The 25,154-nt window shown below is 38.6% G+C and overlaps 1 protein-coding gene across 7 annotated transcripts in view; it reads left to right on the forward strand.

The window, feature by feature from the left end:
- Positions 1 to 1,995: 1,995 nt before the first annotated feature.
- The window catches only part of smoc1 (SPARC related modular calcium binding 1), an 82,290-nt gene continuing 59,131 nt past the window's right edge, over positions 1,996 to 25,154 (forward strand). For all 7 annotated transcript variants that reach the window (XM_022217612.2, XM_022217614.2, XM_022217611.2 and 4 more), the window contains exon 1: positions 1,996 to 2,396. In XM_022217612.2, the coding sequence (XP_022073304.1) occupies positions 2,295 to 2,396 (102 nt within the window). In that variant the 5' untranslated portion in view covers positions 1,996 to 2,294. The remainder of the gene's footprint in view (positions 2,397 to 25,154) is intronic.

A 25,154-nucleotide genomic window follows, 5' to 3' on the forward strand; every position in this document is an offset into this window, starting at 1 on the left:
CCACACAATTCATCTGAAAGGGGGAAAAAGGTGGAGGAAGAGAGCGGCGCAGAGGGGAAGAGGACGTGGGAGCCAGAAGTTGAGAGTTTAGTGGGACGACTACAGTGTGGGAGCAGTTTTTATGAGTTCATTTAGCAGCTTTCCCGTTGGGCCGAACAATAATACAACAGGATCAGAGCAGGAGATCCTTTACTGAAGTGAAAGCAGCAACACTGCAACATGAAAGCAGTTCATTAGGAGTTAAAGTCTTGCATTGAAAACGTCAAGTGTGCTAAGAATTATAGGGGAACGGCACAAACAGACCCACAGTGCAGGATTATGGGACTATTATGGAGTAATATCGTGTGTAATTAGTTGTAAACAGCTATATTATAACTAACTAGTTGAGCTGACTCATTGAAGGTGCAACATGTTTTCCTTTTTTGCATGTACTGTTCAGTTTTTAGACTTTACAGCACTTAGCATTGAGATAAACGGGAAAAAAACGTCAAAAAACTACATTTAATCTATTAGCATCTACAGATTTTAATTACAATACACATTTTCTCAAAAAAATAAGTTTTTCCTCACACTCTGAGCCAGAAACCTCCACTTTAATAGCACTTAGATGAGCCAAACTTTCCATTTTTACAGAGGTTTGCTCATGTTTCATTCACAGCCTGATTTGACACAGGTAATTTTTTTCATTTTCTCGCTGGCAGTTCCCATTTTGTTTTTGATTTATAGAGTTATAAAGGAACTATCCAAAATCCCCTCTGTAAAAAAAAAAGCTTACAGGAACAAAATAAAACCAGAATTCTGAAGCTGGCTTTATTCAGGAATTACATTTCTGTTCTGGAAATCAATGCAATTTACACATGTGAACATAGATTTTCAGAAAACAAAACATTGTGTTAATGTTTCATGGTGATATCGGTAGTGTCTATACTTAGCCTGTTTTAAACACTGCTAGAAATACTATAAAACTGTGCTATATTTTATGTATATGACCCTAAAATACAATATAACTAGCAAGTAAAGGTGTAAAACAAAGATATTTGAGTAAAAAGTGCAGCATTTCTCCAGAAAAAAAAGCAGAGTAGACCTATAAAGCAGCATGAAATGTACAAAAGTAGATTTTTTTCAGCTTTTAGTGGTTTTAAATAAATGTATATTATTCTATTCATGTTTTACAGACTTATTCTGGCCAAATTAAGGTTTCTTTTCGAATTCTAAAATTAAAAAAAGGAAAGGTTGTTGTTCTAGATGAGTAAAGAGTCTTTTTAATGCAGAGCAGATTGATTATTAGTCTATGTCTATGTAATTATTCATACATTTGTTTTATGTCAAATCAACAATTCCTTATGCTTTTTGCTGCGATAAATTAAAAACACTTTACCATCAAGGCCTTTTCAAAGTAAAACATGCGATTTACTTTCATTTTTAAAAGTCTCTGGGTTGCTCTGCGATTTTCTCTTCCACAAAATGAAGCTTACATCTTAAAACCAGTTAAATTACTGGCAGTAATTATGGATAAAGTGGCACCGACATCTGTTTTTTGCTTAATCAACCACGGAATCCTGATCCCACTAAAACACACACACACACTGAGGCCAAATCTACAAACACAGGCCGACCCCTGCGGTGCCTCTGACAGCTATTGACTTTACTCAATAGATGTTTTCCATTGTAACCCAAGCACACAGGCTAAATGTCACGGCAGCAGGATACTCGGCTATTATACAGCATTATATGTCTCTGAAAGGGGATGAGAACCTAAAATTTGACCTCACAATTGCTCGGCCATTGTCTCTGCTCTCAAAGACTGTTGATAATACACTGAGCGTCCCTGCAGCTGCTGCTTCTCTCTCCTAACTGACCAAACCTCTGTGCAAAGTCAGGCATGGGTTTAAAGTAGGCGTGGCTTCGCTGTCTACACGTCCGCTATTGGACAGTTTGGCTGTCAGTCACCGCTGCTGCTCCCTCCTGCGCTTTTAAATGAAGTTGCAATGGATACGGGCGCTACTCAACCTGTGGAAGCCGTGATGAACAGCTGATCCTCCGGCAGTGGATAAAAAAAAATCATCACAATGGTCACCGTCAAGTCGTGACTTCTCATCCAACGCGTGGCACTATGTGAATAGTTATCGGAGAAGTAATCAAAAGGGAAGTTATTAAAGGGAGAGTAGTTCTTTTTGGAGTGAGCGATTTTTCTCCCACCGGTTTGGACCTGTTGGTCATCAGTGTGACAGACGGACACACTGTGCGCTCAGCCAACCTGCCGCTCGCTGCTCTGCGCTCACCGCCGCTCCATTATGTTGCTGTCAAGCTTCATCCTTTTCACCTCCTCCTACTTTTTGGCGCCTCTGTTTCTTTGCTACCTGCCTCAAGCATCGGCGCAGAAGTCTGGCTCCCGGGTGAGTGTCTACCTGCTCACACTTCCACAGACTTGCACCGCTTCAGATAAACTCGTCGCGTAAGATTGGGCCAAATTTTATCGCGCGTAATTTGTCGGATTTCGCTTTTACGCACGAAAATACCGTGCGTAATAGTTAGTTAAAGACACGACTGACGGCCTTAATTTGAAAAGACGTGAGGCAATCCTGAAATATCCCCGTGAGAAAGCCCAATTAGATAAGATAGAAGCTTAAATATTAGTGGAATGGTTGCGGTATGTTGTGCAATTCACATTTGTGAGTGAGCCTTTTGTCCAGGCCAGATTTAAAACGTGTAAAAGTTTCACTGACCATCATTAAAGTCGGCATTAAATTCAGGATCTTTTCACAAATAACATGCCTCAGGGTTTGAACAAATACAGATTTAACATTGATGGCATTATCAATTACAGGGAAAAAAAGCTCCAGCAACCAGAAAGGCACTGACAGATCTGAGGATTGTGTTTGAATTTTAAAAATGCTCACTGATCATTTGAATTTTCAGTTCTTGAGCCCATAAACTACAACCAACAAGCTTTAAAGAACATTTAAAGGACCATGTCGTAGTTATTTACGGGAAAAAAATGCCTTTATGCTCCAATACTGAACAACTCCTTCAGAAAACCTGACTTTGGTTGATGTTGGAGACTTTCATTTGACCTCATAGCTGGATATATTTAGTGTATTTTAATACACATTTCTAAGTGTTGTATTAGATAGTTAATTAAAAAGGCAAAATTTTACAAAAAAAATCTTTGATTTCACAAAAACACTGTTTCTTTTGTGCTTGCCTGATGTAGTTTTTGATTTTTCTTAAGAGGTCATATGCGTCACACCACTGTTGTACAGCAGTCTGGCGTTGCAAACATTGATTTAACTTTACCAGTGTCTGCTATGGACAGCATAAAACATGGCAGATATTAGCTGACCTCAACAAAAAAATACAACTTTCTCAACTAAAAACAGTCCCTGCAGACCTTTAGTTTTCTTTCATAGATGCATAAGTTTTGTTTGTTTCTGCTTTAAGGTTTTTAGTGGTTTGGAAGCAACTGGTTTTGTTTCCAGGTTCTTCCACTTGTAGCCTTGACTGCCACCTTCTGATGACACGACACAGACTTAGATGTCTAATACACATAATAAACACATTTTCTTTTTAAAAATTCATTGCAACATTTCAGAAATTTTCTTGACAATTTTGTGAAAGCACGGCTACAGAGTGACTAAAGAAAGGAACTCATGTGTCTCCAGTTAGTTTAGTTTGCAAAGCTTGAACCCACTAAAATGCAAATTGTTTACTTTGTGTTTGGACGTGCTGACCTTGGACAGTGTAAGACACGATAAAAGGCTGTTTTCAAATGAAGGTTATTCTGCTGACTTTGACCACTGACCAGCATCCCTGCTTCCTTCGCCTCCACTTTTCTAGGACAGATCTTTGTCATGTCCCTTTTTTATCTGCTCCCACACACTGCTTTACTTGTTCAGCTTCTTTACAAACACCCATGGCACTGTCCAGGCAGACAGGGAAAGAAGTGATGCGAAGCAGAGGGGAACAACATTGTTTTAGTTCGCAGATGCACTGTAATATTTGCGGTCAGAGGGTGGAAGATGACTCACGGGGGGCTGAATATGTAATACTCTCTCACATATTGGAGCTATTTCACAACAGCTTTGAATCCTCCCACTGCGCTCAGGACTGCAAAATGGAAAGAGCCACAGTGGATTTATGCTTTGGCTCATCACGCCTTATTAATTGTTTCCCCTACTGGTCTGATAATGAGAGGATGTGCATGCGGTTTCGCTGCAAAACAAGTGCACATGCTGCTTGTTATTTTGCATATTTTGGTGGCAGATTTAAGTGACAGATCTCTCAGACTATACAACAAGTGCGAGGATGTTTAGGGAGCCAGAAGAAAGGCGATTTAATGGATTTTCTTCCGTCTTGCTGTTGTAACTTCGGCTCCTCTGCAGGCTGAGAAAGCCTATTGTCTTCAGCCTTTTAAAACCCCGACAGAAACCACACTGGGTAAACTCCAAACAACCCCGTCTCCCAAAAATTACTTTCCTAAACAACTAAACTGCATTTACGTAATGAGGCAGGAGAGAAGTTTTGAGGTGAAAATCAGCAACAGGACTTTCATTCAAGAGAACAGGGATAGCATCCCGTGTGGGGGCATTATTCCTCACAGTTTGGGTAGGTTTAGCCGCCACAAGGTTAGATTTAGGGAACATATTGAAGTTTGGGTTAAACTATGAACCTTTTACAATATGTTTGAAGCTTCTCCTCTGTTTTCTGTTGTTACCAGTGTGATGATTGATTGGCAGAAAGGAGAGACAGAAAAGCGATAAAATAAATGGCAACGACTGATGTGAAACATTTGTGACAATCATGTCACAAACAAACATGATGAGGCATAAAATTTGTGTCTCTGAAAATGTAATTGTCAATGCAGTTTAGTTTTATACTGTCACAACCCAAGTTAGGAGCGAAATTTCTGAGTTTAAATCCTGGACGAGCCCCAGATTTGATCAAAACCAAGTTTGGAGGAAGACGTTCCATTTAGTTGGGTTGAGTTTGCACTTGCTGTTTGGTTCAGTTTAGGAACTACATGGTTTAACTTCAGGAAAATATTATGGTTTGGGGTAAAATCTGAACCTTTTACAATGTGCTAGAAGTCCTCACTCTATTTTTTGGGTTACTAATGCTTGTCTAATCAATGACTGATTGGCTGCAAATGAGTGACAGAAAGAGGCTAAACAAGCTGACAAAGATATTGATTTGAAATTTAATTGTGAACATCAGGTCACAAACAAACAAAATTTCCTTTAAAATGCAACCGTGAGCGCAGTTTAGATACATAGTGTAATTTTCGGTTCCAATCCCGGACGAGCCCCCAATTTAATAGCAACTAAGCTTGTAATTTACTAAACACACCAAGGATATTTAAATGTAAAATTTTTGAAGCATGAAGACTGGTAACATCATCTTTCCATTACCTATAAACAGCTTAAACCTCATTAGGGCCGTGGAGGAGCTGAACCAGTCTATCACAGGGCTGCACAGAGACAGACAATCACACTCACATTCACACCTACGGACAATTTAGTTACCAGCTAACCTCAGGAAACCGGAGAACTCTGAGAAAAGCCACGCTGCCCACAGGGAGAACACGCAAACTCCACACAGAAAGATTCCAGACCCAGGCATTGCTAACATCAGTATGTGCAAAATGAAAGGAAAAAATAAAGGCAAGGAAAAACACTGCTGCAGTCATGCCCAAGTAGGTGAGTGAGAGATATGCAGGATGCCAACGCTTTATAGACTGAAAACACTGATTCCAGGTGTTCTTAGTTAGAACAGATGAACTCTGCTTCACCTACCAGACAGCTAAAATACAGGTAGACAAAAAAACAGACAAAAACAGGGTGAAGGTCTCCAATAGCAGAATAATTCAGCGTGGTCAAACTGAAAGTGGAGCTTCTCAGCTAAAGAGGGGAAAAAATGCTTCAACTTTGTCTCCGTCACATTGAACTCTCCCTGCATCCACTTCATCCTCCTCCTGGCCTGGATTAAGAACACACTCGGCCGGCTGCACTCCCCCACTCGCACCACATCAGATACTTCTAACATTGCTCACAGCTGCCTGCCGTAATACCAGAATTCACACCCCCAACTTTTCCACGTTGATATCAGCAGTGAGCGCCTGGGCTAATTTCACCGCATAGCACTGCTGCTTTCTCATTTCCCTGCAGGCTCCATGATGCAATAGGTGCAAAACTCTCTCCGAACACACTGGGAGACCAACAAAGCTCAATTCAGTCTTTCTGCTGTGTGACTGTTGCTGCCTGTGCAGTTCAGATATCGTTTCTGCTCCCTCCTCATTCCTGAGAGCGACTTTAATCTGCTCTTTGTTGTTTTAGTAGTTTGTTAATCAGCCGGTGGGAGGATAGGACCCCTCTGAGGATAAGGATGTGTTGGAGGATGGCGGTACGACACCGTCTCTAGAATAATCTGCTGTAGTAAAGACGCAGGTTATTTACTTAGATTAAAAGGCAGTGCAGGAAAAAACAGAATCATGATCTCACTGAAAAAACACTTTTTATGTTGCAAACTTTGCTACAGTCTCAGAAGGATTAAAGGTCACAGCAAATTGCCTCTCTTAATGAGTGATATTTTGATGTTTTTTAAACCTCAGCACCAGGAATGATCAATGTAATGAGGCAGGTGGTCGGCAGGCACCTTTTCTTCAAACATTTATTTCTCTGAAATCAGTTTCCCTGAAGGGGGGGAGGGGGGTATTTAGAAATTACAGCTAGCAAATGAGGATGGCATCCAGGCTTACCCACGTCTCCTTAATCCCCCTCCATCAAATTAACCTGTTGGTGCTGGGGACGGTGGAGCGAAGAACCTGCATACTTTGGTGACAGCATCAGTGAGGACTCGTAAACCCGTCGAAGAACAAACAAACAGCAAAGCACTGAGCGGCGGAGCAGCCAAGACTGCATACCTTCAGCTTGGGAAAGCAGAGCCGAGGCTCAAGAGCAGGAAAGACTCTTTTATTGGTGTGAGGTAGATCACAGTGCAGGTGTGGCTGGTCTGCGTGTGTGTGTGTGTGCTGATGCATGTAACGTGTGCTGCAGGTGCTTGTATCTTAATTATGCTTACGGTGCACAAAGGAATGGAGGTCAGGGCCTTTTTTTTTAGGTGTGACAGAAAAATTAAAGCATGCATTTGTGGGTTATCACACAGCCCAGTCCATAAATAGTAAATCGTGTATCAGGTTTTGGATCAAATAGATGAGAAATCGCATAGGAGTTGTGTTTTAACTCGACAGTAGCTGCAGAATTCAAGTTCCTACTCCACTAAAAGAACGTATATCATTTTCTGAGAAAAAAGCAACAAGTTCACATCTGTTATCTGGTGCTTTGCCCATAAGAAGAAAAGTGAGAGATCAGAAACTTAGCGGGAAGCAGATGAGGTAGATTTACAGAGAATGGGTACGCCACACATGTTAATACTGAAATGTTTCGCATTTATAGGATAGAGATGATTAGATTAACCAAAGGTTTGCCTCTTCCCTAAACTACTAACTACTAGACGCTCAGCCTGACTCATTGGACATAAAATGTGGGTAAAAACCTGCCGTAGAGCCATCTAAAACTTATTGTAGATGGTGTTCTCTCTCCTTGTGTTATTTGTGTTGCAGTTATAAAAATCCCCCTACCCTACAGAAAACAACAACAACATCCTCCAGGCTGGTAACCTACCACACAGAGAATTTCAAGTTTTGTAGAGGATTTGGATCATGCACACAGCGGCCCTCCTACTTTTTTTTGGTGGATTATCCATTTTAATGACTTTCACTCTCATACAAGAAGTTTTTTTTTTTTTTTTTTTTTTTTAGAGCAGGTTATGATATAAACATCAAATACAAACACAACAAGACAAGTTTTTGTGACTAACTGAAGCAACTGAGGCAGAAAAACAACCAGGCTACAATCCCAGGTATGGGTGAAATTCCAAAAACACTGGATCCTACATTTCCCATCATGCAACACTAGCATAATTATGTGTAACGCTCTGAATCCCAAATATTTGACAGTTCACCCACTGTATGTTTATTGTGCACTGCAATATAAAATACGCTACCAAGTTCTACTGCCATAAATCATAAAAAGACATTAAAAATGATAACATATTGGAAATCATTATGTATAACATTTTGCCAAATGCCCACAGATGTTAGGAGTCATATACTATATATATATATATATATAAAATAGATGCTCCAAATACTAAAAATAAGTTACTTGACCAATCCTATTTGCATATTTACAGTCTCAAATTAATAAATTAGGTGTTGTTTACACTACTCTGTACATTAATTCTAGAATGATCTTTCATCGTGCAGAATGTATCTTCCAAAAACTTGCTGTGTACCTTTTTTTGGAGCCATTTTGCATTTATTTTATCGTCTTCTGTTGTCTAATCTCTGCTCTGTGTAAACACTGCCTGCAGTTCAGCCTAAAAGTTTTTTGTTACATGATTGTTGGCTGCAGCTGAGTCACTTGTGACTTCTTGTTTGCACTGAGGAGCACTAAATGATTAGATTTTGCCAGAATCTGGTGCACTGGGTTTATTTTTGGCATTTTTGTTCAATGCAACATGTAGAATCAAGTGATTTTAATGAAATAACACAGTTTTAAGTTCAATTGAGGCTATTTTGGTTTGTTTACAGATTTGCAGAGAATTAAAGATCTGTCTATTCATTCTGTTTTTCCAGTCTCTGGCTGATAAATGGTGTAATTTGGGCATTTTTTTTATAAACTTGTTTTATGTTTTTTGGTGTTAAAGAGTTAATCTCTCCTCTTGGCAACGTTTGTAATGCAGCTTTTTCTCCAACTTAAGCAGTCAATCTTCGGACGAGCAAACTGGTGGAGTGCCATTTTTGTTTCATTACTTCCCCATATAGGGGTTTAAGCTATTTCTATCAGATTCCATTGAGTTGATGCCTTCATTTGGAGCATCTTACAGACCTGTCAGCTCAGTCGTGTTGTTTTCCATCAGCAACAAACAGGCTGAAGAAAACCACGATGAAGAAATCCAGCAAATGCACTGGACTTTTGCGGAATCCTAACTATTCCTGCAATGTGCTGGCAAAGTGTTTGTCAGTATTTGGGACAGCTGTTCAAATGAGAGCTCTCCAGAGCAATCTTGATATAGTAAAGAAATGAAAGTAAAATCAGAGAGAAGTGAGTTGCATGAAGAATAATCAATGCAAAATCCCCAAAACAAGCAAAACATGTGGCTTTGATGAGGAAGATTTCTCACAAATCACCTCTAAAAGGTTAAATTAAACCTAAATGAGATATGCCTCTGATTGCATCGTAACAAAATATCACGCTGGCTTGTTTGTAATAATTGGTGTTTTTCCAAAAGAAGCAGATCAGAATAGTTTAAAAACAGCCTACTAAAAGGAGAATTATGCGCTTGTGTAGTAAAGTTGTGCAAAAGAACAAGTTTGATTTTATTTTGAGAAGCCCCACAAATGAATTTGTAAAAAAAAAAAAAAAAAAAAAAAAAAGAAGTAGTAGACAAAAACAGGAAATAAACTGAATGATATTTCAAACTACAGAGTTAAAACCACTCTGTTGGAGCTGGTCTGTCTGTATTTTTAAGATAAATACCTGTATTACCTTGACTATAGTCGACATTAACCACTGAAGCACTGGGATACGTATGACGACGAGCTGTTAATAATCACAGATGTTCGGTGCACATTTCTCCATTTAGCCTTTATGGGGAGAAACATTCCTGGCAAAGCGATAAGGTCATAGTTTGGCGTCGCTGTCTCCTGTGAGGAGAAGTCATGAAGAACAAACCTTTTAGATTAACTTCGTCCTGAACCGTCTGTTCAGCAGCAGTTTCTCATTAAGCACTTAAAGGAAAAAGTGGCGATTGAGGTTGTTGTGCTTTTACTTTCTTTGGTCGTTTTCTTCTGACATTTTGCATAAAACAACATCCATTGGTGTGATTTTACTGGTGTTAATGAACGTGATGGAAACGGGGAATTCAACAGGATTCTTCCTCTGGGGATCATGAACGTCTTTCTGCAGGTTGTTGGATTACACATTGTGTTGGAACATTGAAATTATGCTGGAAGATGCTTAAATAATTACTTAACTCTGCTGATTTTTATCCACTGGGGACCATGAATATTGACAGGAAAATTTGTTGCAATCCGGCCAAAATATTTTGATATTTCTAGTGTTTAGTAAACGGCTTTTGCAAGTAGGTGCATGTGAAAACTGTAGTGCATAAAATAATATAAAATTCACTACAAAAGGCACTAAAACACTTATTTTTCCAAACTTGTAAGTCATTAGTTCTTGCACTGTCATGGTTCTGGTATTTCTAGATTCCAGATGATCTTCTCGACACTACTATGAAAAGATGTCTCTACTGCCAACAATTTAGGGGAAGGTACATGTAAAAATATCATTTAACATCATCTCAAGTATTATGTTCCTTGATATAATGGTGGATTTTGAAAATCTTATAAATTATCATCATGTCAGACGATGGAAGATCTGATCAGCTGAGATTGCTCTGAAAAAACCATGGAAGGCCAGTTCCCATCATGGCCAACAGAAGAGCTAAAAAGTAAACATAGCGACCCTGAGAATACGGTTAATTGTGGTTCCAGTGGATATTTCAAGCAATAGAGGTGTTTTACGAAAATTCTTAAAATCTGTTTTCTTATATTTGTAGAATTTTGGCCTTATCTACATGAACTGTCAGGTGGTCACCAAAGCACGATGATTAATCCTAAGAATGGATGATAAATATCATAGTAAAGCTATTAGATGCAGATATTTATGGTGTACATGATAAACTATTACTATACACAGCAGTCCAGGTTACTGTGTATTTCGTGCAGGTTCATGTTTCCATCCTGTGGTTTGGTCACCAAAAAGGCAAAAACTGGTAACTTGCTTATACATAAAACACCAGGTAAAAAAAAAAAAAAAATCATCATCAAAGAGTTAAAGCTTCTCTTTTGGTAAATTTTGCCAGTTGCCTGATTATTATAGACCAGTATTAATTATTAGCAATCAAGGACAATAGTAACTGATATTTGGAACTGGTATACTTTTGAAGTAAAACTGAAAATTGGCGCAATAATTTAATCTTAACACAAACTCCAAGACAAAACCTCATTGAAATGCCTTTTAAAATGTTGTGTTTTTCACATGGTTACTTAAAAGTAAAACATTTATTTTTCATTGCTGATAGGCGATTTCTCAGGACGTGTAGCCAATCAGTCCAATAATGAGTGAAACATTTAAACAACCACTGGATGGACTTTCATGAAGTTGTGCACGCAGATTTTTTTTCTCCAGAGAATCTTAACAAGTGTAGTGATTCTCTGATTTTATCTCTGGCTCCACGATCAGGGAGTGAAATGTCTTCACTATTGAAAACATTCATGGTCCTAATTTTGGAGGAAGTCAGATTATTCAGATCAGATTTTTAGTTTACTTTGCTTTGTTTGCCTAGCGGCTTGGTTTTCCACTATAATTGGCTGCAGACTCTTTGGCCAATGCACAAACTTTACACATTTGTGAATACTCAAAGGTCCAAAAGTGGTAAATTTAGTCATCTACCCAAGTCTGTGTGGATTCTTCTGCATGCACCCCCAAAAAATTGTGTTGACTACACTATAAGGGCAGTAAAGAACATCAGGAATTCAATCTACTGCTGATTTATGGCACTCGTCCTATAACAATAAATACAATCAAAAATAACTAGGCATCAGTAAAAGAGCAAAATCAATTCCTCAAATGAATCAAAAACTGAAATGCAAAAACCTGCCAGTTCTGTTTCTGGAGTTTTTTGTGAGCATATAATGAATTTTTTAATACAGCTGGAATGAACAAGACCAGTTGAGGGAAATGGGACAAATTAAATCCCCAAATAACTCCTGAACTCCATGACATGTCCACAGACTTTAAACTCGGGTCTCAAACCCTCTGGTTCACAAGTGTCACGTGACCAGACGCCTGGGCTCCACTTACGTTTCATTGGACGCTAACAGATGTCTTTAAGGGTGACTCCACCAGTGACCAATCAAATTGCTTACACATGTTGATTCCCTCTGATGACTGTGTGATCAGCAAACGCATTTCATGCTCAATTTGGGCTCTTTCTAATCAGCGTAATGAAAAGCAGCCAGGGTCCGGCTCCGTGAATCAGGCCAGCGGGCTCCACTCACGGATCGTCGCTACTCCGCTCAACCTTTTCGTTTCTTCTGCAGATCCTCCCGATAGCTGCGGTTTGTGGGGTGTGTTTGCATTTACGTAATTGTCTCGTCCACTATGGGAACTCGCTGGATGCAGATTTAGTGTTTCTGACATGCAAAAGCTCCAGTTTGGGGGGACGACTGCCTTTTAAAAGAGTTACGGTTTTTTTATAATCCTTCAGATTATCAGGCGGCAGGAACACTTCCTCTTTGCTATCAAACCGGTTCAGCAGATTAGCTCATGGTCTGCCTCATATTTAGGGCTCCTTTGATTTGAGTGGGTGTGTGGTCTCAGCTCAGCTATGCAACATGGAATCTAAAGCAATGTGTGATGGTCACACACAGGCTTTTCCACCTCCACAACTCCTGAGAACAGCAGAGCGACTCGACTGTTCTGCAGCCAGGATGTGGCATTAGTGACAAACAAGGAATGCTGTTAATCAGATTTAGAGCCATTTCCGAAAAGGAGGGACACGTCTCTGCCGCCCTCCCCCCTTATTCAAACTTTGATTTAGTTTTCTTCACGCCACTTCAAAAGAAAAATAAGGAAGTCATCCCACTCACTAATCAGGCGTTTATCTCCCGACCATCATCAGGAGGAAATCTGATTTCAATGTGGCGTGAAATTGCCTGCGCTATTAAATTAAGGCATCTATCATCTATATTTTTATATGAACAGATCAAATGACTAGCGTGTGACATGAAAGGAGTTGCTCAGACAAACTGACAGAATTATTATCCAACTTCTTCATATTTGTGTCAACTGTAAAGTTGTGGCTTTCTGACCTTTACTCGCTTGACTATTTTGTTTCCATCTCACACATCAAGATACAGAAAACGTGTTATTTTTGAAGGTGAAGCTCAGATCACTGCACTCCTTCATTTCCTTGTAGACTGAGTCCAGTGGGAGAGATAAAAAAAACCTGAAAGTTGTTACTCTGAGTGTGCGCGGTTTGTCCCGGGCAGACGAGCGGCGGCAGGTGTTAGCCGACCAGCTAGCGGGGGAGACCGGGGGAGAGCAGGCGGCGGACCCGCAAAGTTAAAAATGACAGCTCCGGTGGCTTGGTGCTTTCCGTTTTTTTTGTTTTTTTTTTTGGTGCGGACCAGTGAGGCGGCAATTTCGGCAAAATTGTAGTGAGGCGGTGGCCTATACCAGCGAGGCGGCCCGCCTCGTCGGTCATATAGGAGGGGAAACACTGATGTTAGAAAACGTCAGTAAACAGGGAGCGAAAACGACAGGATACAGCAACTGAAAATGACCGAAAACATCCAAAAACAGTCACAGATAAGAAAAGCACTCTGAGAACGCAGTACTCCGCCAAGGCTGCTCATTCCTTGTGTCATTTCCGATGGCTGAAATCTTTAAAAAATCCAGACTATGAGCCACATCACTGCCAAAATATAATCACTTGGTCCTTGTGACATTTCTGACCTTCCCTGAAAATTTCATCCAAATCCATCAATCCGTTTTTTAGGAATGTTGCTAACAGACAGACAGACAGACCAACCAACGCTGATCGTCACAGAACTCCGCCGAGGCTCCGCTTCTTTAGCGGAGAAATAACAGAAAACAGTGACTGAAAATAAATCTGTCTATTAAAAAACATGATCTTTTCCTAAACGTATCCAAGTAGAGTCGTAGGTTTTTAGCTTAAGCAAAAAGCGCGAGCAAACGAAATTAAATGTCATAAATCAGCGGTGCTGCTTAAAGGGCTGGTTTTATGCATCAAATAAAAGAAATTTAAGCCAAAAAGATAGAGACATCTCACAATATTACAGCTTTTATTGTGAAAATAATACGCTTTTGCTCTGGAGTAGTGCGTCTATTACACATTTTAGTTGCATAAAGAGGACATTATAAAGGAACCGGATATTAAGGGACGACAGTTTGATGCTCTTCTTCCTGCTGTTAGTAGCTCACCCACTTTGCACCTCCTTCACTTCATAACATGCTAGAATTGTCTCTTAAGGCTTTTCAAAGTGCTACTTTGAAACCAATAAATTGCTGGTTTCTACTCCAAGACAAAACCCAATTAGAAATTTAAAAGGAATAAAAGGAAGGGCGAGGCTTTTCGTGCATTCCTCTTCATTCCGTACGCTGCTTTTTATAACACGGTTAAGTAAAGCGTGTTCACTTAAACAGCATGAGGGATGGCATCCGCTTTATGGATTTCCTGAAATGCTAATTATCGGACAAAAGTGATTACCTCGGCCCGTTAAAAGCACCACAACAGTACGCAATTAGCCCCGACTCCGGTGGACAACTTTCATTGGCTTGTTACCGCTGTGGTTGGCTCACTTTTATCCTCCTTTTCCTCTTTTCTGGACGGATCCACTTGCTGGCTAGTGGGGCTAAAGCCAAAAACACCTGATGATTAACGGCACAGCGATGCATATATGTGCGTCTTTATGTTTGCGTTGGTGTTGTTGCGCTGTTTGTTGTCGGGATAATGAGCCCATCACACGTTAGCTGGCACACAGAGCTTCCACTGTAATGAATCCATCTGTTCATGCACGAAGCTTTCCCTTCACAGCACTGATGTCATCCATGTCAAGGTGCACGCTCCTGCTGCTTAAACAGAACAGACAGTTTTTCCAGCGTGCAGCATCTGATTTAACTATCCCCGGTGATATCAGGTCGGGGGAAAGAGCCCAAGTCAGCCCTCGTTAGGGTAAAGTAGAGAAGGCGGTCGCTGCGAAGGGCATTTCCAAGATTTCTGAGATTTTTGACTACTATAAGTTTCAATCAGGAGGGAAAAAAACTGGAAAAACTGGCAAAAATTTGGACGACTGCGCTGTGTAATTACAACCACATTGCAGACTGCATTTGTATCACGCTGCCTCGAGTTCGACATGAACAACACAAGCCAAATTCCCAAAATATTTTTTTTCCTTGTATGAATATTGACATTTTGCAAGTTTGCAAACATCACAGTTAACTCTCTGGAGACAGTTTTAACCTTTTGAACCCCAAAACCTGCCAGTGTGTTGGCACGACTTGTATTTTTTAACAAAAGAATTATGTATAGAGAAGTAAAATTGAAAAAATACACCATTTATGGGAGCCGCAATCTGTAAAACACAGAAATTAAGTATATTTTCAACTTTCTGGTGGTCCTTGAATGCATCACGTGGGATGTACAGTTCAGTCAAGAAAAAATATCTAAGCTTAAAATGTAGTATCCCTGGATTATTTTACAGGTTACATTCTAAAATAAAGCTAAAAAGAAATAAATGTGTAAATATAAAGAGGAATAAATAAATAAGTCTGTTAAAAAATAAAGAAAGAAATGTGTCAATATAAAGAGGAATAAATAAAAAATAAGTCTGTTAAAAATATGGAAATAAATGCGTAAATATAAAGAGGAATAAAAAATAAATCTGTTAAAAATAAGGAAATAAATGTGTAAATATAAAGAAGAATAAATAAATAAGTCTGTTAAAAATAAAGAAACGTAAATATAAAGAGGAATAAATAAAAAGTCCATTAAAAATATGGAAACAAATGTGTAAATATAAAGAGGAATAAAAAATAAATCTGTTAAAAATAAGGAAATAAATGTGTAAATATAAAGAAGAATAAATAAATAAGTCTGTTAAAAATAAAGAAACGTAAATATAAAGAGGAATAAATAAAAAGTCCATTAAAAATATGGAAACAAATGTGTAAATATAAAGAGGAATAAATAAATAAATCTGTTAAAAACTAAGGAAATATATGTGTAAATATAAAGATGAATAAACAAATAAACATGGAAATATAAAGGTAAATTATGTAAATTTTTGCATTATTATGGAACTTCTGTGATTCCATAGTATCCAGACTAACATGTTTTTAATATTAAACACTGTTTTAAAACAGAAACAGTTGAGTATTTTAGCTCCATTTGAGACAAAAGTCTTAATATTAACACAGCTATAAATGAAAATAATATGAGCATTTGTGTACAGTTGACGTGCGGATGCTGGTGTAAAGATAAAGCAGGAGGTTGGTTGCTCAGTTGAAGAAAACAACAGTAAAGGTGAAAGGTAAAACCAAAGAGTTTCTTCATGGCACAACAGCTGCTGCAGACACCTGTAATCCATTATGCAGGTTAAATTTTTTTATTTTCTTCACCAAACCGTCACATGATGGTTAATCAGAGAGCAACAGGTACTGACAGTTAAGACCCAATCAGAAGCCAAATGGGAATTTCTGCATCAGCATTCCAAAGATCTACATTTCTGCCAATCTGAGCTAAAATACAGCCCAAAAGTTCCAAACGAAAACTGGGTCAACAAGTCATTTTAAGGGTCTTACATCACTGGATTACACTGGATGCTCATTGTAAAAGTAGCAAAAAAACATACAAGTGTGGATACAGAATCAGAGCATTGATAGTTTCATTTTCAAACAACCCAAAGTGATTAAACGAGCTGCACTGGGTGTGGACCGGTGTCTATGTTTTTGAGTTTTAACAGCGACAGCCAGTGATTTCCAAATACAACATCAGCCTCTAGCACAACATCTCTTACTGGAAGGCCTGGCTGCACGTCTGAAACCTTATCTCTACTGGCAGCTCACACACAGCATTGAACTACAATTCGAAAGCTGATTTTTTAGATGCAATCCCCAACAGAAAGAAACACAAAAAAAAGCACCCCGACCCATTGTTGCAGCAGCTCATTAAAGCTGCCGCAGCTATGCTCGCTAACATCACCAAATGCTAAACCAGAAGAGCTCACTGGTGGGGTTTGCAAGTTTTTGTTCACGAATCATAAATAAAACACATTTTTAAAAGCAGAACACAGTGTTTTAGACTCGCACAATAGATGTTTTAGGTATATTAATGACAGTATATGCTACTGCATCAGAACAATCACTTGAAAAGTATCCAAAATAAACCCCAAAATAATCAAGAAACCAGAGAAGCAACCGCAGGTACTATTACTTTATCTGATGTTGTGTTTTGGCTGCTAACATTTATCTGTGGTAAGTGGCTTTTTATACAACTGTACTGTGAAAACTGCAGGATTCTGTAGTTATATTAGATGAAAACCGACTCTTTGTTTCTCTTCTGTGACAGCGAACAAAACAGTCAGACTTCCAGTAACTACAATGCTTACCGAGGCTGAATAAAATAACTTTACCGCACTTACAGTAACACTTTTCTGTGACTGCAGGACACTAGACTACATTTCCAACTTAACTGGTTAATAAACATACATCTATTTATGCGATTATTAAGTGTTTGTGTAACTTGATAGACAAACTTTACAAAGGTGTTAATACCACACAAAATATCATGCATTGAAAAAGGTTCATAAAGCAAAAGTATTGGCATCAAAATACAAACGATACTCAACCCTGAATATGACCATTCTATCCCTGGCTCTGTAAACAGGAAACAAAGTCAATCAGATTGATTTAAACAACACTATTCCTGCCTGTTCTATGCATGTTTGTGGAAAGAAAAGCTGCCAAGAAGAGTCAAAATGTCCATAATGTTGCATGGTTGGTGTAAGTTCAAGTAGCTAAAATGCATATCACTACTGGTACCGGAGTCATGTTAAAAGGGTAAATGCCACCAAATTTACACATCTAAGCATGTGTACAGGTTTTGGGGAGCAATATTGGAAATAATGTTTGAATTAAGTTATCTCCTGAAGAAGTTGTGCTAAGTGATAAATGTCTTAGTCATCTGAGTCAGTCTCAGAGTCTTAAACTGTAAGTATGAGGAGTTGTGGAGTTAAACCAGTGTCATGCTTTCTGGTTTCTACAAGTACAAAAAGGTAGCCTAGCCGCACTAGACAACCCACGGCAACGAATTTAATTCTCTGCCAGGGTGGGTCTAGTTATCCTCCACAAGGCTTGAGGTTGGATGCTCCTAAAACTGGCCGGACCAATCACCATGAAGTGTAGAGTCAGAAGGCAGGCGTAACTAAGTGACGACAGAGGTGCGACGATTCTGACAGAAACAACCGGCGCACAATAAACAGTTATCTTTCGACTCGGCTTTGGCCACAGCCCTTAAAGATTTGAAGCTAAAATTCAACTTGAAAGATAAACAAAGGACGGCACTGAAGTGTTTCATTGAGAAGAAAGACGTATTTGGACTTATGCCGACGGGATATGGCAAATCCTTAATTTTCCAGTTGGCTCCGCTGTTTGGGAAGCTAATGGGACTTAGCCACAATCCGCCGGCGCTCTAGGAACTCCGTCAGCCTATTTGTTGCACTGATTGGTTGTATACCTACCCAGTTGCTGCAGAGTGATTTGAAAGACAACCTTTTAGCCCGCCTCCCTCCCTGTCGAGCGGCCCTTGACCCTTGTGCCTTCAGAAACATGGGTCTAGCGCGGCTAGGCTAACAAAAAGGCTCAAGTGATGTAAATGTCTCCCCAAAGTCTGAGAAACTCGGTAAAGTTTGTGTCTGTGCAGCCACTGGGTGGAAAAAGACAGCAACATGCATCTTTGTCAGTAGTGTGTAGTACGTGGACATCAATTTACCGTGCATGGATGGAAAAGATTCCTTTGAATTCACTCCAAGTGGACTTAAAAAAAATTATAACACCAACGACGACACGTTTGTGGTGTCGACAGCTGTTAGAGTTAGTAAAATCGAGAATCTAAAATCTTCATCTATGCTTGAGGCTACATTAGCCACGGCTAGCAGAACATGCTCAAATCTCTGACTGAAGAGTTAACAGTTTAGTTGCATTGTGGGTAATGTAGGTGCCAGCTTTGGAGGAAGAATGCAAAGTCTATAAAGTCAATATATAGTTTTCTGTTGCATCGATTTGCACTCTTGGTTTTTAAACTGTCCACTTTGAGTCCAACTATGCTACAGGAGTGCAATAGATCACTGGTGAAATATGAATGAAGGTATATACAGTATTTGGGATAAAAAGCTAAACAGATATAATGCCAGGACTGTGTTCATTCTCGAAACTTGTGCTCTTGCCTGGAAGCTTGTTTTGTTCCCGTCCCCAAACTCCCATGTGTCTGGGGATATAAATCAGATAACATGTTAACCCTTTGAGTCCCAAAATGAGCTTTAAATGTCATGTTATCCTTCAAAAATAGCCAAAGTTACACCAGAAATCAGAATCAGAGACTGTAAAAATCAGAACTGTTTGATTTGCACATCACTGAACTAATCTTCTGTAAAGTGTAATTTAGTTAGGAAACTATCCAAGTTTAAGCTTAAAATCATCATATTTCATCACATTACTTGTCATCTAAAGACTCACCCAAAATAAAGCATTTACATTGACCAAATTCTGGAAGAAAAAAGAAATATGCACTCCTCTGCTGAACTTTGAAGTCATTAATGTCTCAGCTGTAACAAGACAAATATTCAGGGACTTTTCGGCTGAACTGCAAGCAGTGTACACACAGGAAATAGGCAAAGTAAGGACGGAAACAAATTAAAAGTACATAGTAAAATATCTGTAGTATGTAGAGTCACCAATTTTCCACCTATGGCCACTTTAAAAATGTTATGCATGTAGATTCTAGGTTTTTTTTTCTCCAATTTTTGCAAAACAATCAAAAAAATCAAGTAAATTCACCTTTTGTTTTTTCTTTTTACATAAGACATTTCTGACTTCTTTTTACTTCTAGTCCTGGCTGTGTTGTTTCCATAGAAGTGCAGGACTTTATATTGCAAAGAAAAAATGAGCCCACAGTGAATTAAAATGTGCTGCGAGAAAAATAACCACCCAGGGCTGAGGTTCAGAGGGTTAAACTCAACCTTAGCAAGCCTGTTATCCAGTAAAGCAGCAGTATAATAAAGGTGAAAATGGGATCAACTGTTTATATTGTTATATGACGGTTTTATTGCTCCAAATCTGTCCAAAGAAACGCGCTCGACTCTTCACACATGGAGCCAGTTGGAAAGTTTAACCTCATGACATTTACTGTAACATGCAGACTTGTTTATTTACTACCTTCACGTTGCTGCTTCCCCCCCCCCCCCCCCCCGTCAGGCCTTTAAGTGCACATATATAAAAATCATTATTTTCTAATCATATTCTCTCTTCTTGTTCCACTGCTGCGGGTCGGCCTGGAACAGATTCGCTGCCAATGACGGTAAAAAAAGAAAAAAAAAGGCCATTTTGCTAATGCTGTAATGGTTGCACAATGGGGGTTGCATTTCACTTATTTTATGAGTTGTGGAGAGCGAGCTCAGGGATCTGTGTTCTTCTGGCTTAGATGAGTAAGTGTGTGTGTGCTGAGGGAATTTGGCTTGTTAAATGTGAGAATCTCAAAGCTCACCGTTTCCCGGTCGAGATATCAAACCATCGCTGGACTCCCCCGGTGTTCTACCTTTAGCTAATCTTTGGCTTCATCTCTTTGGTGGGCCTTCAAGAGTCCGTTCTCCATTAAAGATTAAATAAATATGCATTTCTTCCCTTCGGAAATGAAACAAAGGGCCTCTGAGGGGTTGTTAAAGTGAAATTATCCCCTCGGGGAAGCATTCAATGCTTTATGTTGTTTGGCGCTTGGGAGCAAGGAAGTACGAACAAGTTCCTCCCTACAGGTTAAAGTAATTAACGCTACTCTGAGCAAATTTCTCAGCACATCCAGCAATAGCTCCAGTTACATATTAGTGTGTTTAATTTAGATGTGCTTGTTTGGTTTTGATTACGGGACGCTGGGTGGGTCTCAGGAGGGGCTGTTTTCCTTCAGGAGATAACAGAAAAAGGGAAGAAAAGATGATAATCTGGCAGCAAGGGTGCAGGAAAAAGAAATAGCAGCAAATATTTGTAAAATAAGGATATTTTTAGCAGAAATAAATAAATAAAGCTGTGGCGTTTTACGGTTATATGTTGTAAAAGAACAAATTACAATCTTTGAGTATACAGACATTTACAGTTTTGGTCTGTTTATTCTGGTTAACATGTTAATTGATATTTTTTTGGGTGATTATAGTAGTTATTACCTGTAATTAAACAAAACATGGAAAATCAGTAAAATAAAAGTTAAAATATCCAAATATTTCATACAAATTTTTCTTTCAAATAATTGCAAATATGTATAAAATAACACTTTTCAATTTTTGTTGATTTTTTGTTGATTTATAGTAAAATTTTATAATTTTATGGTCAAATGTTGCACAAGAGCAAATCACAATTTATAAAAAATACTATTTTTATTTGAATATTTACAGTTTGGGCCTGTTTATTTGGATTAACATGTTATTTCACATTTTTCTGTAATTTTAGTACTTATTTAGTAGTTATTATTATAGTAGTTATTTAGTAGTTAGTGTGGAATTTAACAAAAAAGGAGAAAATCTGTAAAATAACCGTTAAAACATACAAATATTACATACATATTTTTAAAATTTCAAATAACTGCAAATGTCTGTAAAATACATAAAATATAAAAGAATTTTCACATTTTGAAATGTTTTTTTTTTTTGCTAATTTAAATATAGTAAAAATTGTGTAATTGTATGGTCAAATGTTATAAAAAACAAACAAGTTTTTATAAAAATACAGATTTTCTATGTGAATATTTTCAGTTTTGGCCTGTTGTTGTCTGGAATTTAACAAAAGCAGGGGAAATCTGCAAACTAACAGTTAAAATATACAAATATAACATTTTTTAAAATTTCAAATGACTGCAAGTGGCTGCAAAATATCAGCTTCAATGATTTTTGATATCAGATTTTTTGCTAATTTAATTTGAATGCAGTAAAATAGTGTGGTTTTATTGTCAAATGTTGTAAAAGAACAAATTACTGTTTATAAAATCCATATTTTTGATGTGAATATTTACAGTTTTGGCCTGTTTTTTATGGTTAACATATTAATCAATACTTTTTTCCTGTGACTTTACCAGTCAATGAAAATCTGCTGTCTCCTTGTCCATTAAAGATTGTTTTTGTTTTCCTCTTCGTAAATGAAAAAAGTCCTCTGAGTGGTTGTTAAAGTGAGAATATCTCCTCAGGGAAGCATTCAGTGTTGTTGTTTGGTGCTTTGGCCTCTCTGTGAATCTCTGATGTAAAACTTTGCATTATGATCCGAGCACAGGAGTACAAACACGTTTGTCCCTACAGGTTAAAGTAATTAACGCTCGTCTGAGCTAATTTCTCAGCAGATCCAGTAATAGCTCCTGTTACGTGTTAGTCTGTTTAATTTAGACGCGCTTGTTTGGTTTTGATTATCAGGCGGCTCTCGGGAGGCTGTTTTCTTTCAGGAGATAATTCCAGGTCCCGTCATTCTGGTTTTCACTGATTGTTGTCAAACAGACGGTGACTGAAAATAAGTGGAAGGGTTTGTTTTAAGCTCCTGGAACTGCCGTGAGGGTGGGGTTTGCCACATCAGATAGCACTGGGTGAGCTGGAGACCACAGGAAAGTGTCAGAATGTTGTTAAAGGTTTGCTGTAATCTGGTAAAGACAGTTGTGTGTTTTTTAAATGTTTTGTAATCTGGGTTTACGTGGTGTGAAGGGACTTTATTTTGACGGTGTTTAAATGTGATTCACATTTATTTTGATTGACGTAGAGGAACTGATGTGAATTTATGGTGGAGTAGAGCAGGCTGCTACACAGAACAGAGTTACTAGATTTGAGAGAAATTGGTGCACTGTTGTTTCTCTGGGGTTTGATTTGTATTTTTAAGCTAATTGTTTAATTATTTATGCACAAGCAAAAGATTATGCAACTCAAGTATTTGTTCAAAATGACACACAATACATCACACAGCTCCACCTACAATTGAGTAGAAAGATTTTGGCCATAATGATGACTTGGATTGTTTTGATGAGCATCGAAATCTTGATTACTCATTGATTTCAGGGACATTTTCGTTTCATTGCGCTTTCCCTTTCATTTTGTGCTACTTTCCTGCTCATATACAAATCTTTGCATCAAAATAAAAGTGCCTCATCAAGGCAAAATCTAACCAATATTCCACCCACAGCATCTCACCTGCTGAACCTTTGCTTATTGATAGACACCACGTTTTACCGATGCTCCCTAAACGCCTCACATGCAGGCTAAGGTCGGATGCTAGGTCGGCAGCTGTGCACAGAGAAGCTTCTAGTCTCCACTTGGCTATTGTAGCTCTGTAACTCAGACACAGCTTTGGAAAGAGTGAAATGAAGTGTTTTAAGGTCAAATTTACACGAGTTGAAACCAAGTGATTTTATCTATATGGGATATTGTCTGTGGATGGAGCATTTTTAATCAATATTGCAGTTGATCGAGTTCATTTAACTGCGGGAAGTCAAGTGATTAATATTAAATTTACTGCGCAGCACTATCCTAAAGATTACATCCGTGACAAGCAGTGACTCGGTATTAATTTCGAACCAAATGTCGTTTAAGAATTGCGCTAAAACAATTCCTGAAGGCTTCTCTCTATTTGTCTATCGCAGACAGCCAAATTTTTTGCTTGTTTCTTCTCTTTTTTTCAAGGTATTTTAGTGTTTAGCAACTGATTTTGGTTCAGACGTTTTCTACTCTGTTTATTACAGCCATGTAGTCTGTAGCGCCACCTTCAGATGACACTACAGTTAATGGAAACAAGCCTAAGTTACTTTTTTTTATTTAAAATTCTTGGTAGCGTTTCAAAAGGTCATCTCAAATCCACTTGACAGTTACACAGAAAGTGAGTCAAAAATATTCCAGTCACTGTTTGAGTCACATTTTCCTCCCCTTCAAGAGCACTTTATTAAAAAAAATTAACCTTTAATTCAAAGTCCCAACCATAAATTGGGAAACTTGTGTCGATCTGCTGGAGTGTCTGGTTTCACCTTTAGGGGAGTCCAGTCTGTGGGTGGGACGGTCTGACTAAGAAATGTGAAGTGTTTATTTCCACTTATGCCTTTTTAAAAAGCAGCAATTTGGAGCTTTATTGTGACAGTGGAGGTAGAGGAGCTGCATCCATTAGGGTGGTGAGTCAGGGAGGACGGGTCAGTCTGTGGGCAGAGGCCAGACTCTGTGGCTCTCAACCTGGAGGAGCCGCCGGATAGATATGAATCACTGCTTCAGAGCCGCTCGCTTTGGTTTGTGATTAACCAATTTAACAGTTCATCACATGGACTAACTGCTTTCCATCCACAGCACTTTGGCTCAGGCCTGTCAGCTCTTTTTAACCTCTTCTGTCTCAAACTAAAGCCTAAAAAGCTCCACTACCTGTAGACTGAAATAAATGAGAATATAGCTTTACTATAATGGAAAAAGGAAATCAGATATATTGCAGATACGTGCCTTTTTCCAACCTCTAAATTATCTCCGATGTCAAAAAGAAGACGTGCAACTTAAAAATGACGTGCCGTTCTCCTTCCTGTCTGCACTCTCTCATAAAAAAGACGCATGATGATTTAGTTTTTACCTGACAAGAGCGCATTGGTGCCAAGGCTGAAATCACATTACACCATCTGGCTTGTTCCGGACATATTGTTATAGCAAAAGCAAGCAGGATTTGTTCTTTTGTTCGAATTTCCGTTCACTTTGTTATTTGAGTTGTTTTAGTGTCGGTTTAAGGGAAATATAGACGTTTAACTGGAGGATTTAGAGCAGCCAAAAGTGTGTTTTTGTGTTCAGAAGCTGGAGGATTAAATCTGTGATCCTCCAGTTTCAGGACATTCTGTTAAACTTTAAAACATCCTGACACCTCCTGATTTTATCTGGCAGATACTGAACCTCCACTATCTTTTTTATTATATTCCTGGAAGAGTCTAATCTCGATTTTTTGCAGATAATGGAGTATCTTCTTGCACCGACAGCCATTAAATTACAATTACCGTGATAATTTTATCACTGCAAACTAACTTCCAACAACCTACTGTTATATTTAGCCGTAAAAAATCATATTTTTCAGTTGCAGTTCAAATATCCCACTGCGGGATGAAGAGATCTTACATTTTTTCCAAATGAGTTTTCATGTGTTTCAGTAGAACGAGCCAGAAAGAGGCAATTCTCCTCGCTAATGTGAAGAAAAACG

Source organism: Acanthochromis polyacanthus, chromosome 1 (assembly GCF_021347895.1).
Source record: "Acanthochromis polyacanthus isolate Apoly-LR-REF ecotype Palm Island chromosome 1, KAUST_Apoly_ChrSc, whole genome shotgun sequence".
Taxonomy (NCBI): Eukaryota; Metazoa; Chordata; class Actinopteri; family Pomacentridae; genus Acanthochromis; species Acanthochromis polyacanthus.